The sequence below is a fragment of the Orycteropus afer genome, unplaced genomic scaffold (genome assembly GCF_000298275.1).
Source record: "Orycteropus afer afer isolate SDZICR_OR568_19922 unplaced genomic scaffold, OryAfe1.0 scaffold00628, whole genome shotgun sequence".
Classification (NCBI taxonomy): Eukaryota; Metazoa; Chordata; class Mammalia; order Tubulidentata; family Orycteropodidae; genus Orycteropus; species Orycteropus afer.
The window spans coordinates 819,363-836,471 of NW_006922215.1; the positions used below are offsets into that span (position 1 = coordinate 819,363).

General features: G+C 36.4%; 1 protein-coding gene across 1 annotated transcript in view; it reads right to left on the reverse strand.

The window, feature by feature from the left end:
• Positions 1-6,886: 6,886 nt before the first annotated feature.
• ZMYM5 (zinc finger MYM-type containing 5) overlaps positions 6,887-17,109 on the reverse strand; it is a 36,309-nt gene continuing 26,086 nt past the window's right edge. The window contains exons 3-6 of the mRNA XM_007956522.1: positions 14,171-14,456; positions 13,445-13,607; positions 12,088-12,300; positions 6,887-7,648 (exon numbers count right to left, since the gene is read on the reverse strand). Of these exons, the coding sequence (XP_007954713.1) occupies positions 6,887-7,648; positions 12,088-12,300; positions 13,445-13,607; positions 14,171-14,456 (1,424 nt within the window). The remainder of the gene's footprint in view (positions 7,649-12,087; positions 12,301-13,444; positions 13,608-14,170; positions 14,457-17,109) is intronic.

The following is a 17,109-nucleotide window of genomic DNA, read 5'->3' on the forward strand; positions in this document are numbered from 1 at the left end:
ACTTCCCAGAAACATTGTCCAATATGGTGCAGGAAGACGAGCACCTTAGGTCAGAGGCAGTCAAAATACAACTGGGAAAGATCTGCATCATCAGAGTACAACCAACCTTAATGATATGGATAAAGTAAAGCTCTTGGGACCTTCATTTGCTTATGTCACACGACTCAAATTGAGGAGAAACAGCTGCAAACATCCATTAATAATTGGAACATGGAATGTATGAAGTATGAATCTAGGAAAATTGGAATTTGTCAAAAATGAAATGGAATGCATGAAGACTGATATCTTAGGCATTAGTGAGCTGAAATGGATGTGTTTGGAGCATTCTGAATCAGACAACCATATGATCTACTATTCTGGGAATGAAAATTTGAAGAGGAATGACATGGCATTCATCACCACAAAGGATGTTTCAAGATCTGTCCTGAAGTACAATGTTGTGGGTGATAGGATAATAGCCATATGCCTACAAAGAAGACCAGTTCATATAACTATTATTCAAATTTATGCACCAACCATCAAAGCCAAAGATGAGGAAATTGAAGATTTTTTTTTTTTATCAACCTCTGCAGTCTGAAATTGACCAAACATGCAATAAGATGCATTAATTATCACTGCTGACTGGAATGCAAAAGTTGAAAACAAACAAGAATCACTGGTAGCTGGAAAACTTGCCCTTGGTGACAGAAATAATGCTGGAGATCTCATGATAGGATTTTGGAAGACTAACAACTTATTCATTGCAAATACCTTTTTTCAAAAACACAAATGGTGGCTATATACGTGGACTTTGCCAGATGGAATACACAGGAATCAGATTGACTACATCTGTGGCAAGAGGCTATGGAAAAGCTCAATACCTTCAGCCAAAACAAGGCCAGGAGCTGATTGTGGAACAGACCATCAACTACTCATTTGCAAGTTCAACTTGAAGTTGAAGACAATTAAAACAAGTTCATGAGACCCAAAATATGACTTTGCATATATCCCTCCTGAATTCAGAGACCATCTAAAGAAAAGACTTGATGCACTGAACACCAATGACCAAAAACCAGAATTGGGGGAAGACATCAAGAACATCATCCATGAAGAAAGCAAAAGGTCATTAAAAAGACCAAAATGGATGTCAGAAGAGACTCTGTAATTTGCCTTTGAATGGGGAGTAGCTAAAGCAAATGGAAGGAACAACCAGATAAAAGAGCTGAACAGATTTCAAAGAGCAGCTCGAGCAGACAAAGCCAATTACTATAATGAAATATGCAAAAGGTGTGGGAGTTAGAAAACCAAAAGGGAAGAATATGCTTGGCATTTCTCAAACTGAAAGAACTGAGGAAAAATTTAAGCCTCGAGTTGCAATACTGAAAGATTCTATGGGCAAAATATTGAATGATGCAGGAAGCATCAAAAGAAAATGGAAGGAATACACAGAATCACTGTACCAAAAGAACTGGTCGATCTTCATCCATTTCAGGAGGTAGAATATATTCAAGAACCAATGGTACTGAAGGAAGAAGTTGAAGCTGCACTGAAGGAATTGGTGAACAAGGCTCCAGGAATTGACGGAATATCTGTTGAGATGCTTCATCAAATGGATGCCCCACTGAAGGCACTCACTCGGTTATGCCAAGAGATTTGGAAGACAGCTACCTGGCCAACTGACTGGAAGAGATCCATATCTGTACCCATTCCAAAGAGAGGTAATCCCATAGAATGTGGAAATTATCAAACAACATAATTAATATCACATGCAAGTAAAATCTTACTGAAGATAATTCAAAAACGGTTGCAGCAGTATATTGACAGGGAACTTCCAGAGGTGCAAGCTGGATTCAGAAGAGGACATGGAACAAGAGATATCATTGCTGATGTCAGATGGATCTCGACTGAAAGCAAAGAATACCAGAAAGATGTTTACTTGTGTTCTTTTGACAATGCAAAAGCATCCAATTGTGTGGATCGTAACAAATTGTGGATAACATTGAGGAGAATGGGAATTCCAGAACACTTCATTGTACTCATGAGGAACCTGTACATAGGCCAGGAGGCTGTCATTCGAACAGAACAAGGGGACACTGCATGGTTTAAAATAAAGAAGGGAGTACATCTGGGTTGTATCCTTTCACCCTACTTATATTCTGAGCAAATAAGCTGAGAAGCTGGATTATATGAAGAATGTGGCATCAGGATTGGAGGAAGAATCATTAACAACCTGCGATATGCTGATGACACAACTTTGCTTGATAAAAGTGAGGATGACTTGAAGCACTTACTGATGAAGACTGAAGAATACAGTCTGCAGTATGGATTACATCGCAATATAAAGAAAACAAAAATCCTCACAACTGCACCTATAGCAGCATCACAATAAACAGAAAAGATTGAAGCTGTCAAAGACTTCACATTGTTTGGTTCTGCAATCGAAGCCAATGGAAGCAGTAGTCAGGACATCAAATGATGCATAGCACAACTGCAAGAGACGTTTTTCAAGTGCTGAGGAGCAAAGATGTCTCCTTGAGGAATAAGGTACGCATGACTCAAGCCATATTTTCAATTGCCTCATATGCAAGTGAGAGCTCGACAATGATAAGGAAAACCAAAAAAGGGTGGATGCTTTTGCGTTGTGGTGCTGGCAAAGAATGCTGAAAGTACCATGGACTGCCAAAAGAACAAATCTGCCCTGGAGGAAGTGTATCTGGAATGCTCCTTGGAAGCGAGAACGCCAGACTTCATCTCACCTACAATGGTCATGTTATCAGAAGGGACCATTCCTTGGAGAGGATGTCATGCTTGGTAAGGTGGAGAGTCTACGAAAGAAGGGAAGACCCTCAACGAGATGGATTGACATAGTGGCTGTGGCGATCAGCTTAAGTATAGCAAGGATCGTGGAGCTGGCGTGGTACCAGGCAGTGTTTCATTCTGCTGTGCATAGGGTCACTATGAGTCGGAGATGACTCGACGATGCTAACAACAACAACTGGCTCATAGCACTAAGTAGGGAAATATTTAAGACAGCAATCTTGAAAATCTGAGGTTTATAAAAAAAAATTGACTTGCCCTTTATGATAAGAAAACTTATAATCAATATAAATGGATATTGTTATTTCTTGAAGACTGTTAGACTGAGACTCTCCTTCCTAATTTGAAAGTAAATCACTTTTTCTAATGCCTTTTTTCAGTGAAATTATAAGTTGGAAACAAATTTGTGATAGTTTAGATTACTGATGACAACTCCTGCAGCTGGGGAGGTAAGAGATGATAAAGAGGACTTTCACTTCTTATTATTTTCTTTCTTCCCTCCTTTCTTATTCACAAGCACCACACATTAATGTAAAAAAGAACCAGAAAAGGGCAAAATTCCCTAAATCATTCCTTTTCCTAAAGTTATTTGTTTATCATCTTTGGAATTTACTGTCAACTTCCCTAGTATTTAATTATGAAATATTTCAAATGTAACAAACAGTTGAAAGTAATTTAAAGTGAACACATAAACTCAGCATCTTCATCTTTTTAATTTTTTGCATTTAATTCATTCCTCCTTGTACTTTATCATACCTTGTATGTATGATAAAGGGGTTCTGTCTAGCCAACTGTGCTCTCAGTGCCAAGTGCATACAGTCTAGAGAATCTAAGACCTCCAACCTCTAACTCCAAATGATGTGGTAACAAATCCCATTCCACATGCCAGCTGCCTTGTTTGGAAATCTCAGCTTCCCTTCCTAGTCCAGTTCAGACTCCAGCTGCTCCATGCTATTCTCTCTCTCATGACTCCCTCTTCACACCGGGAGGTTTCCCCAGCTATTTGGGGTGCATTCTGGAATGGCCCAGGAGCTCACAGAAGAAAGCAGATGCTCACTCTCTCCAACACCTGTTTCTAAACTCTAGTACTGCAAAGTCTTTATTGGCCTCATCATATAAGGTCCCGTGGAGTCAGCTCCCACTCATAGCAACCCAAGTACAACAGAATGAAACATTGCCCAGTCCTGTACCAGACTCACAATCTTTGCTATACCTGAGCACATCATTGCAGCCACTTGTCAATCCATCTTGTTGAGGGCCTTCCTCTTTTTCATTGACCCTCCATTTTACCAAGCATGATATCCTTCTCCAGGGAATGGTCTCTTCTGACAACAAGACCAAAGTAGGTGAGGCAAAGTCTGGCCATTCTCACTTCCAAGGAACATTCCAGCTGCACTTCTTCTGGGACAGATTCGTTAGTTCTTGTGGTAGTCCATAGTACTTTCAGTGTTCTTCACCAACACCACAACTCAAAAGCTTCAATCCTTCAGTCTTCCTTATTCACTGTCCAGCTTTCACATGCATATAAGGCAACTGAAAATGCTATGGCTTGGGTTAGGTACACCTTAGTCTTCAAAGAGACATCTTTGCTCTTCAGCATTTGAAAAAGGTCTTTTGCAGTAGATCTGCCCAGTGCAATACGTTGTCTGATATCTTGACTGCTGTTGGTGCTGATTGTGGAACCAAGTAAGATGAAATCTTTTGACAACTTCAATCTTTTCTCCATTTATCATGATGCTGCTTATTGGTCCAGTGGTGAGGATTTAATTCTCTTTGTTGAGATGTAATCCATACTGCAGATTGTAGTCTTTAATCTTCATCAGTAAGTGCTTCAAGTCATCCTCACTTTCAGCAAGCAAAGTTGTGTCATCTGCATATTGCAGGTTGTTAATGAGTCTTCCTCCAATCCTGATGCCACTCTCTTCTTCATATAGTCCAGGTTCTCGGATTACTTACTCAATGCCAACAAGTTGAATCCGACTCACAGTGACCCCCTCCTTGGGTTTCCAAGGCAGTATCTCTATGGAAGTAGATTGTCCTGTCTTCCTTTCAAGGAGTGGTGGTGGGTTTGAACTGCCAGCCTTCTGGTTAGCTGTCAAATGCCTTAGACACTATGCCACTGATAGAGTAAGTATGGTGAAAGGATACAACTGTGACACACTCCTTTACTGATTTTCAACCATGCAGTATCCCCTTGTTCTGTTCAAACAACAGCCTCCTGGTCTATGTATCGGTTCCTGATGAGCACAATCAAGCGTTCTGGATTTCCCATTCTTCTCAATGTTATCCATAATTTGTTACAATTCACACAATTGAATGCCTTTGCATAGTCAATAATACACAAGTAAACATCTTCCTGATATTCTTTGCTTTCAGCCAAGATCTCTCTGACAGGAGCAAGGATATCCCTCTTTCCACATCCTCTTCTGAATCGGTTTGCATTTCTGGAAGTTCTCTGTCAATATACCACTACAACCATTTTTGAATTATCTTCAGCAACATTAATGATACTGTTTGATAATTTCCATAGTCTGTGGGATCACCTTTCTTTGGAATGGGTATAAATATGGATCTCTCCATGATAAATTATATCACACCTCCTGAGGCTTAATATCCAACTCCCAGGTGAGTCTTTGTCTTCAGGGATCTTCTGCACCTCATAGTATGCAGTATTATTGAAAAACTGAATGAATTTAAGTGAGAATCTGGTTCCTCAATGGATAATTGTGATATTTTTACCAAATTATCTTAGCAGCCAGTGTTTGATTTCAATACTTGGTGCAGATAGCTGGAATCTAACACAAAAAAGATATCATTCAATTGACTGGCAAGCTTTAATGAAATACCATCAATGTTTGCAATGAAAGTTCAGAACCTGTATTATATTATCTAAAGTATCATTTTAGGCCTATGAAAGTAAACTGGATTTTTGGAAGCATCCCAAAACCTCATTTATATTCAAGGTTGAATGATTAAGCAATCCAGTTGTCAAAAACCAAAATGGTAAAACAAACAAACAAACAAACAAACATCAACCAACCAACCAACCAAAAAAACTCAAACGACTTTCCTGGGTACTCCAAAATTAGTTTTATGTAGTAGCAAACTAGCATCATTGACAGAATTTTTAAGTATTCCTAGTGTCAGCCCCACCAAGAATGCATCCTGTTCTGTTCCAGTCATTGTTCATCTTCTGTGTTATGGAAAAGCCTTGAAACAAGCCCTAGTATAGCTAAGAATTTAAATTATGATAAAATTGGCATCAGAAATTAGAAAAGGGGAATTATTAAACGTGTAGTGATGTGGACACTTTCACATCTAGAAAAATTTGGAACCTTAATTTTTATTAGTGTTTCTCATATTTCAAGCATGTAGTAAGTCTCTGAAAGGGGGGGGAAAAAAAAAAAAGCCCACAAGACCTGAAGATTAATTTAATATATTTTTATTTTAACATCTTATATTTGTTAAAAATATATACTCTTTATGTTTACAGTCCTCACACAATAATAAAAGCTAAAACACTGACAAATTAAATTAAAATTATAAAACCAATAAAATGCAAATTAACCAACTTAATATAACAAATGATGTTTTGCTCAGATAAAAGAATGCTTTGCTAAAAAAGAAATCACAAGTATTTGGTTTAATAGCAAAAACTTATACTTTTTAGATCCTATTGTGTTCATAAACTGTTTCTTTTTTTTTTTTTTATTTGAATAATGATGAGAATGCTTGTTCACATCTTGTTTACAGTGGTGTTGATAAATTCAAGCCTTTCCCCCTTCTCTTCCAAGCCTTCTGAAAACAGAAAATTAACCAAATTTGTCAAATGTCAATTCTCAAATGTAATTTTAAAGAGGTGTGAATTGGTAAAATTAAAAACTGACTTTATTGAATCTGCATTAATGACTATTAAATCCAATTAATTCTACAATTTAAAACATTCTTTACTATTTATTTGCTATCATACTTATTGCTAATGAACTGTGTAATTTATTCCGTATAAGAGCCTCACGATACATACGGTACTGACTGTTAAGATACAGGCATTTTTTGAGTAAATGTGATGTCAAAAACCAAATCAGGTATATTATGTGTATAAGAGCAGCACATCACCATTTTTCTCATCTTTACACAATCTCTGTTCTGCATCGTCCACAGTTTTATTTTTTTTTAAATCCAATTTTAAGTTTGAATACTTAACACTATTATTGATGTGCATTTCACTTTCTTCATGTTTACTAAGAATGTGAGATAAATGTTGCCAATCCTTGCACCCATTCTCATTTTTCAGTTGATTTTTTCCTTCCCCAAAGAGTTTGCAATACAGACAAAACACAGAATCTTTTGAGGTAGAATAAAGCAACCAGGATCTAGTGGTTTTTTCACCATTTGGAAGAATTCGTGTGTAATATGTTTCTGAAAACTTCCTCCCTGTATTGTCCTTAGGGAAGTTAAAATTTCTTACTTGAGGTGGATCATTTTCAACAAGTGTGTCCCACTGTTTAACATTCAAAATTCGGGGCCATGTACCTGGGTCAGCAGAAAGTACAAGTGGTACAGTTGAATCTTCTGATTTTTTCTCTTCCAGTTGCTGTTCTTGAAATCTATCATGTATGACTGATATGGAAGACGAAGGTAAATTCACATCCTTTTTGATCAGTGATGTATCTGTGCTACATTCTACAGAAACTTGTGGCTCTGAAGTCTTTTCCTTTTTTTCTGATATTTCATCTATTTTGTCCAAAAGTGTATTCAATGGTCCATACAGCATTCTTTCATTTTTTTCTCTAACACCATTTCTTTTTCTGTTTTCTGACGGTGATAAACTTTTCGATTTTATTTCTATCATCTGTGAAAACATAGGATAAATTACTATTTCATCTAAGAACTGTTAACATTCAAATGCCCGCTAACAACGTGAAACGATGCTCAACATCATCATATATTAAAGAAATCCAAATTAAAACCAAAATGACAAAGCACTCCACTAACTAGGATGGCTATAACCAAAAAGACAGATAAGTAATGTTGGCAAAGATGTGGAGAAATTATCAGGGTTTCCAACTGGTTCAGCCACGACTGAGGAATTGAAACTGGCAAAGACCTGCAATTTTAAAATTTCCATTAACCAGAACAGGAAAATTTATGGGTCCAAGCCCTGAAATAGGAGACTGAGCCGTTTCAGCAGCCCTATGTGAGAGACTAGATTACTGGCAGGATTGTGGAGAATGAAGCACCGTGGAAATGGCAGCCAGCACACTGCTGCTCGAAATCCCACAGGGAGGGTGAGGTGTCAAGATATGTGGTTGCTATGCAGTACTTAAATGGTGCTTGTTTTCTAAGAGGGAGGGAGGTTAAGTTTCTACTAGGACTGGGACCTGTAATTTTTTTCATTCTGGTTATTGTTCCAGCTCACTGAAATTAAAAAAATTCAAGTTTGTTCCAGTTTTGCTTCTGCAGCCATGACTGTACCCAGAAGAACTGGTTTGAAGTCCTGGAAATTAGATCCTTCCTATAATGCTAGTGGGATATAATATGGTATAGCTATAGAAAACAGGTGTTCTAAAGTTAACCATGTGGTCCCTAGTAACTACACTTCTAGGTTTGTATATGTGTATGTATGCACACACACCCTGCCCTCTCTGTGAGAAACAAAAGATTTTATGTCCACACAAAAACATGTGCATTAATGCTTGGATGCAGTTTGAGGTATGTGTGAAACACTCATATGGACATTATAGATTTTCATCTGTAATTTCAGATATTGGTCTGGAACTGAGAGAGTAACATGACTTTCTCTGGAAAAATAAAAGGTTCATTAATTTTTTTTAGAATAAAGGCAACATAGCATTTGATCATTTGTAATACTCTCTTATTTTTTTTTATCTACCTATAGTAAAGAGGCTACCAATACGCTTCAAGTTTTTCTACAAATACTAGTTGAATTAAATTAAACTAGCATTTATACTTAGAATCACAGTGAGAAGATCTTTTGTAGCTTTAAGCCTTGGGGATCATGTTTCCTCCTTTGAGATTTAGGTCCTCAAAGGTATCCACTCTCAATAGAAAGCACTTCATGAAAATTAAAAATCCAATCAGGATGTAGACTTCACTGTAATACACAGTTTTCCTATGGAGTTTAAGGCATGATACCGATCACTTCAAAACACAAAAATGCAGGGAAAAACTTGCACATTTATAAAACTTGTATGTTATAAGGAAACATCATTCCTGTATTTGCCAGTTGTTTATGAGCTGTTTTTGTGTCACTGAAACATGCATGGTAGAATGAATAGACTTTATTCTTGTAGATTTTTTAGCAATAAAGTTGCTAAGAAATGCTGGATATATGGGCTCCTGCCTATTCTGTGTACATTTCTCCATTTTTACTTCCTTTTCTTCCAGGAAGGCGCTCTGGTGGCATAGTGCCTAAGGCATTTAACTACTAACCAGAAAGTTGGCGGTTCAAACCACCAGCCACTCTGTGGCAGGAAGACTGGGCAATATACTTTTGTAAAGATTTACTGCCTCGGAAACCCAAAGAGGGTCACTATGAGTCAGAATCAGCTTGATGGCAGTGACTTTGGGTTTTTGGTTTATTCTTTTAGGAGTAATAACTCTGTAATTTTTGTGTAGGCCTTATGTTTTTCAGAGAACAAGTATTATATTTGTTTATGAGCTCAATGCCCTAAACTTAGCAAAATTTTACAGTCCAGCAGATACAGTTAAATCACTTCCCTTTCCCTTTCCCCACAAAGTCTTTGAAAAGTTAACTTAAGTAAAACACTTAAATCCTTATCCAAAATTAATTTGAAATGGATCACATGAGAGCTAAAACCAAAAAGCTTCTAAAAGAAAATATAGAAAACTATCTACACATAACTTCAGTAGGCAAAAGTTTCTCAGATAGGACACAAAAAGCTATTAATCAGAAAAGAACTAAATAATAAATGGGACTTTATTAAAAATTTGGGCTTTTCAAATGACAACATTAAAAAGATAAATCACAGTTTGGGAGAAAAATTTTTCAAATACATTTATTTTAGAAAAGACATGCATCCAGAATATGCAAAGAATTCCTACAATTCAATAATAATTTTTAAAAAAAGGGACAAAGACTTGAACAGACACCTAACAAAAGATAAAGTGATGTGAACCACAATGAGACAATATCCCATTTTGGTGAGAATGTGGGGCAACTAGAACTATCAAACTGTTGGTGGGAGTGCAAAATGGTACATTCTGGAGTTTGGCTGTTTCTTACAAACATGTATCTAGCAATTGAATTCCTAAGATTTTACTGAAGAGAAATGAAAGACCTGAGATTACAAGAACATTAACAGCAGCCATTCATGTAGCAACAAACCACAACAGCCTAAGTATCCATCTACAGATGGACAAACTGTGATATATTTATACAATAGAATACCATGCAATAGTAAAAAGGAATGAACTACATAACATGAATGAATCTCAAAAATAAAAAGCCAAACAAAAGAAGCCACACACAGGATTACAAACTTCTTATAAATTTTAAAAAATCATGTAAGGTCCATTTGTATGAAGTTCAGGAATATGCAAAACTAACCTATGGTGACAGAAATCAGAATGTGGTTTTCTGCAAAATTGCAGGGAGGATTCTAGGATTGACAGGAAAAGAGGACCAGGTAACTTAACTAGGTGTTGGAAATGTTCTAGATCTTGTTTTAGGTGTTGGTTATACATGGGTTTATACAATTTTCATTAAGAGTTGGGCATTTTATTTATAAAGTTTTATTTTATTTATAAAATTATACATGAATAAATTTTAACAATAAAAAATATTCCTGCATAAGAATCTTCTCCTACAACCTATCACTCTAGCTCCTTCTATCACAGTAAACACTAAGTCTAAAAAAGATACCCAAAGCCAAGATAATCTTTAATATAATTCCTAAAAATCTGATTCGATGTAATTCTCAAGAAAAATTACTCTGCTGTAAGTGCTATAAAAAGTAAACATTTTAAACAAGCAATAATCAATGTACAGTCATGCGTCGCTTCATGTGCATGACATGTTCTGTAAAATAGGATGCTATGTGGGATACTGTAGTATACCTGTATTATCTAAATAGCCAAGATACTGTATACACACAGGACTGTATTTTAGCTAATGTATCTGGCATATATAGGTTAAGCAGGTTAATACTGTAAATAACACATAAATATACATTACTATATACAGACTCACCACTCACTTTCACATTATGCAGTGAAAAACGTTGCTTGAAGCGCATGAACCACCCAGAGCTAGCACTAAACTCGATATTGTAGTCTGGTCCCGCTTTTTCTTTAAGCATCTCAAACAAGCTTCGAGCCTTAGCAGTGATTGCTGACGTGCTGAGTGGGATTCGCTTTTGTGTTTGGTCCTCAATCCACATCATTAGCAATTTCTCCATTTCTGATATAGGTCCCTCTCGCATTTTTGTTAGCCTTGTAGCTTTCAGTGGAGCTGATCCTTTAACAGCTCGGAGAATTTTTTCTTTGTTTTTGAGGATCGTTGTGATTGTTGAGTGAGACATGCCTAAATCACGAGCGATAGCATTTACTGATTTTCCACCTTCATGCTGTTTAATAACCTTTTGTTTCTCTTCCAAGTCGATACTTCTTCTTTGCCTCTTGCTGCTGTTATCACTAGCACTGGGTTTGCTGTGACTAGGAGCCATGACGCACTTCATGGTAATATTTTCAAAAGAAAAGTAAACAGAGAGATAATGCTACAACACTCAAGATGTACTGCATATGAGTTGAAGCATACATCATTATATGATAAAATTTTGTAAGCAGGGAAAATTTGCCATTGAAGTAATGATAGAAAGTACAGTACATACACAGGCCAGTAACAGGCATTTATTATGACTATCAAGACATATGTATTATAGGTTATATATGTACTGTACCATTATATGCCTAGCAGTGCAAATGCTTTGTATACAAGAGACGAAGAGACACAGGTGTTGCATGCAGGGGAAACTGTTACTTTTGCAATGTCCAGTTACGTCCCCTATGCCCCATTCTCCGATTGAGATTCTGAACTGTATTAGAACCATCTGGGACCATGGATGCATATGCAGTCGGATGCTGCTCAGACATGTGGTGTATGACTGTATTTCAATGTTCACTTGAGATGGGATAGCTCAATGATAGAGTAACAAAAACAGAACTACATAAATTCTGGGATAACTCTGATTAATGTAAGCCAGTACGATGAAGCTACTTTATCATTTATAGTTCATTAAAAAGAATTACCTGTTTATATTCACTAATACAACTCAGGCAGCAAAATCTTTTCTGCTGACCTTCAATCATCAGGACATTGTTCCCAGCACTTGTACTGGGCATGTACTTGCCACACTGTTCACAACAATTCATTATTAGGCCATTGGCCAGTCTATACTTATTAAAGCAATGGTTACTGCAGAGCTTATGAATTACATTATTAATGCCGACTTCATGGCGAATCTGAAAGAAAGAATGGCATTTATTAAATAAAATACACAAACCAGGTCAGTACGGTAGTTAATGAAAACAAATTTCTTCAAAAGAAACAAAGAACCCTTAATAATTTTTCAGTGGGAGAAATGTTCAGAGAAAAAGATTTTATAAAGTACATTTTGTTATTCTTTCAACTGATTTTATAGGAAAAAATTTACAAAATAGAACAAAAAGCAACAAAATTAATAAATAACTCTCCTATAGAGATATCTAAGAATGACAGAAAATAAACTGCTTCAGTTCATTTTGATATGACTTGCTTAAAAGAAAAAGACTAAAATTCTCAGGATTAAAAGAAGATTATAAATAAAATTCACTGTTCCAGAAAATCTGTCCCAACCCCTAGAGTGGCTAAGGGAATCTATACTACTATCCAATTGAGGATATTGCCTGTGTATATATATAAATAAGTAAGGTGGACCTCACTTTGCCCAGTTCCATGGTAACTGAGATAAAACTGTGTCCTTGATTTGCACGGTTCTATGGTAGCATAGTGCCTAAGGCATTTGACTGCTCACCAGAAGGCTGGCGGTTCAAACCCACCAGCCACTCCTCAGAAGGAAGGTTGGGCAATCCTACTTCCGTAGTGATACTGCCTTGGAAACCCAAGGAGGGGTCGCTATGAGTCGGGGCGGACTCGACGGCAAACAATAACAACAATAACAACATGGTAACCAAGATCAAATTCAGTTATAAGGATTGGGTCAACAAGAGTACACATGTTTCTTCTTTCAGTAACTGTAAAGACAGCAATACCACCTATGTAACGTGAAGTTATCAACATATATTCATTCTATTTCTTGCATACGTTCTCAAACTAGGATCTGTTGCTTCCTCCATGTAATGAAACTACATTTTTACGTAGTGCAACTAATAATAATAAAATCCACCATAAAACTATTGCCTTGTTTATGAGTGCATGTGATGCCATGCAAACAAATGTATACTTTCTGTGCTATGCAAATAGGTATTTGTTTTGAGATATCCTTAGTAAATGTCACTGTAGAGTCAGCCTATTCAGGACATGTACATGTGGATGGCAGAGCATATAATGGGATTGAAAGTTAAAATCATCTCTATTAGCCTAATGATAAAGTATAAAAATGCAGACCTCTGTTAGTTTATTACAGACTGTACATCTTGATTTATCCAGAACTCTTTTTCTAAGGTTCTGTTTATCTTCACAGAGAGACAAAGAAGTACTATAAAATTCTTGGGAGGATTTGCTCGAATCCACTTGAGCAACAACAGTACCCTTCTCTGTAGGTGCATCTCTGAAACACAAGGGATACAAACAAAATTTAGAAACAATCCATATTAACAGAATAAATGAACAATAACTGACATTTTTCCATGATTTAATCCTAGGAATTAACTGTACTTTTTGGAACTTGTAAAACTGATTTTTTTGCTTCATTGCCAAGAGTTCCCAAGTACCACAGAAAATGAAAGATTGTGACATAAAAAATTCTTTCGTAGCACAGAGAGAAAATCTTTTGTAGAACTTTGCCACACCCCAAGTCTCAGTTTAAAAAAAAAAAAAGTCAAAAATGATGGTAGCAATTTGGTGGAATTGAGGTTGAAGGTGGAGCTGAGGTCAGAAGGCATAAAGCAGTGATAACAAGAGGGTCAATTTACTTCCATATTGACTCTATTTTCCATCCAAGAGTAAGTACAGTACCAATGAATCCACAGTTTTGACATGCTCTGGGATAACACAAGTTCAATAAACGTGAAGACAGCCCTGCCAATAATTCTACCAACTCTTACATTCAGCACATTAATTTATGCCACCAATATTCAACTATATGGAGCCACGTTGAAAGGTATATCTTACTTTTTACACATTGCACTGCGTTTCTTTGGAGCACGCTTACGAGAGAAGGAAGAAAGGCAGGTAGTAGAACAAAAGAGATGAGGTGATCCTTTTCGTTGATAAGCTGTCTGTCCCTTCCGTAAAGGTTTTTTGCAGTTTGCACAAGTGATTTTAGCTGATTTAGTAAGTTGCTGTTGGAGAGAAGGCTGGAAAATCTGCTTAGGAAGTAAGGCCACTGGTGATAAAGAATCCACCCCTGGTTGTTTCTGATTACGGGGAAATGATGCTGACTGGGAGATCCAAGAATCTTAAAAGTAAAACACCAGAAAAAGTCAGGGAACAAATCCAAATTCACATCAGAAAAATACTTTGAACTTTCATTTCTCACATTTGCACATCTGCACCAGTGAGGCAGCAGTATAAGAGAAGTGGTTAAGGACAGGCAGCCTTGTCAACAATCCCAGGGAATTATCCACTTTTAATTCCAACTGACTGGCACTCTACTGTGCCAACAATGTAAAAATAGTGGTCCTTGAAGTTGGGCAATGAAGTAGCCACCCACTCTTAAGTTAGACTCCTCAAGTTCAAATTTTATCTCCTGAGTAGACTAGATTGTGCAAGTATATTACAGTGTCTTTCTTTTGTTATCTACAAATCAGGGAATGATAGTTAACTCATCAGTGTTATGAGGAATGAAGGAGAGAATACATTATGCCTGGCACATAAAAAATACTAGCCACTTGTTCTTCCCTAAGAGGAAAGTATTAACACATTTACAGAATAAAGCAAAGAATATACATAGATAACTACAGTAAGAGGGTGGCTATCCATCACCCCTGAGGAATGGGATATTCTCGAAGTTTATATATGATAAACAATTTCGTATCAATGTGCTCCCTCAGCATTTTGTTATGAAAACTGTCAAGCATACAGAGAAGCTGAAATAATTTTTTAGTGACCACTCATGTACCCATTAAGTTGATTCTACAGTATTTCACTATGTTTGGTTCATCACGTAAGTTTCCATATCTTGATCGTTCTGGGACATCCATTCCATGTCCTTTCATCAAATCTTGTAAGCTTCTTACATCCTTCTAAACAAATATCAATTCATCATTTTACACATTTCAAGGTAAAGTACAGACATCAGTATACTTCTCAACGAAAGAGAACATTAGGTTTTTGGCATAGTAAATATGTTAAGTAATGAAATATTTGCCATTTTAATAATCTTCACATGTACAGTTCAGTAACATTAAATATATTGATCATATTGCTTAATCATCACCATTAAAAGTCAACATCATTTTAAGGCACATCTTTCTATAATTATTGTCCAATCTTCGAAAAACTATTTCACAGTGTTTAATACAAGTGGTAGGGATACTCAGGAAAAGTTCAGCTTGCTAATTTTACATAGGGACTGCTCCATCACATATTATTTTTGGCTTCAAAATGGTACAGTGTTAGGTATAGACAATACTGCCTCGTAAGTTTCAGCATGCACATGAGATCATTTGAGAATCTTATGTAAATAGGGATTTTAAATCAGCAGGTCTGGAGAGGAGCCTGATACCGGGCATTTCTAACGAGCTCTCAGGTGATGCTGAGGTTTGGGAAGTAAGACCCCACAATACAGAATTATTCTCGAGCCATTCAACAGTCACTACTTCACAGGCCTCTCACAATACTAGCAACACTTCAGCCCTATTTTCATTCCTACAAGTCCAGCCACTGCTTCTAACCTCTTTTTTTTTTTTTTTCTATTTTCCGATTTTGTCTTTCTTTTCATCTTACAGGCAAAAATGAAACACAACAAGCAACATAAGGAACCCTTTCCTTCCAAGTGAGGACATGTTGGTGAGTCTGGAACACATTCCAGTATCATTAAGTACTTAGCAGTCTGGTACAGTGAAGTGTTCTGACATTCAATTAGCCTAATGGTTTCTAAAGGCTAATTACTGAATAATTCAGGCTCTACATGTCCTCCCCCACAAAACAAAAGCCCCAGCAAATCCCAAAGAAAACAAGAATTACATATTCATCCAGTGTCAACAGAGGTTACATTCGGGCGGGGATCAGAATTCCTCTATGTATCACCTGGATAACAAACTAAATTTAATAAATAGGGGAAATAAAAAAACAGCAAACCATTACAAGATTATTCATTACCATTAATTAATATGGGGTGAAAAATCAAAACCTTGAACACAAAAACATCAGATTACGTACTTACTGGAGGCACACAATAAATAAAATAAAATAAATAAATAAAATAAAAATGCAAACTGAGATGTCAACTCTATTATTTAAGGACATTTACTACTAATTTAATTTTGAATTTCCCCCCCAATTTAGCTGGATTCACTATAAGGCTTTTTGTCTATATTGCATCTATTTAATTTCTCCTAATCACTTTTCTTATTTTACCAAATTTTAATCTTAATTTTAGTATCGTGTCTTCAGATTAAACTTAAAGGCATTTTAGCTGATTTCTTCCATGTCCTATTCTTCAGAATAAATTTTAAGACCAGAAGGGAGCTAGTAGATTATTTAGACCACTGTTGTCAGTGAAAATAAGACCTACAAGTTAGGTGATTTGCCCAGAAGTCCAGTAAGCGTGACAGCCATTATTCAGCTTTCAGGGGTTCTTCATTTCTTCCCTGCAGCGTTAACCTTCCATTTTAAATGCTCTGCTTAACTAGTATTTCACTCTCGGTCTGTTGGTGAAAAGTTCTCCCAGTGCCTTACTGTTTTGTTTTCCATTAAAGAATATAAAGTTCATATATCTTAAGTGTAGAATTGAGTGAATTTTTTATAATGAATAAACTTGCATGATAATTACTCAGATAAACACACAGAAGATTTTTTTTTTTTTTAATTTTTTTTAATTAGGATTTGGGTGAAGATTTACAGAGTAAATTCACTTTTCATACAGCAGTTCACATATACTTTGTCTC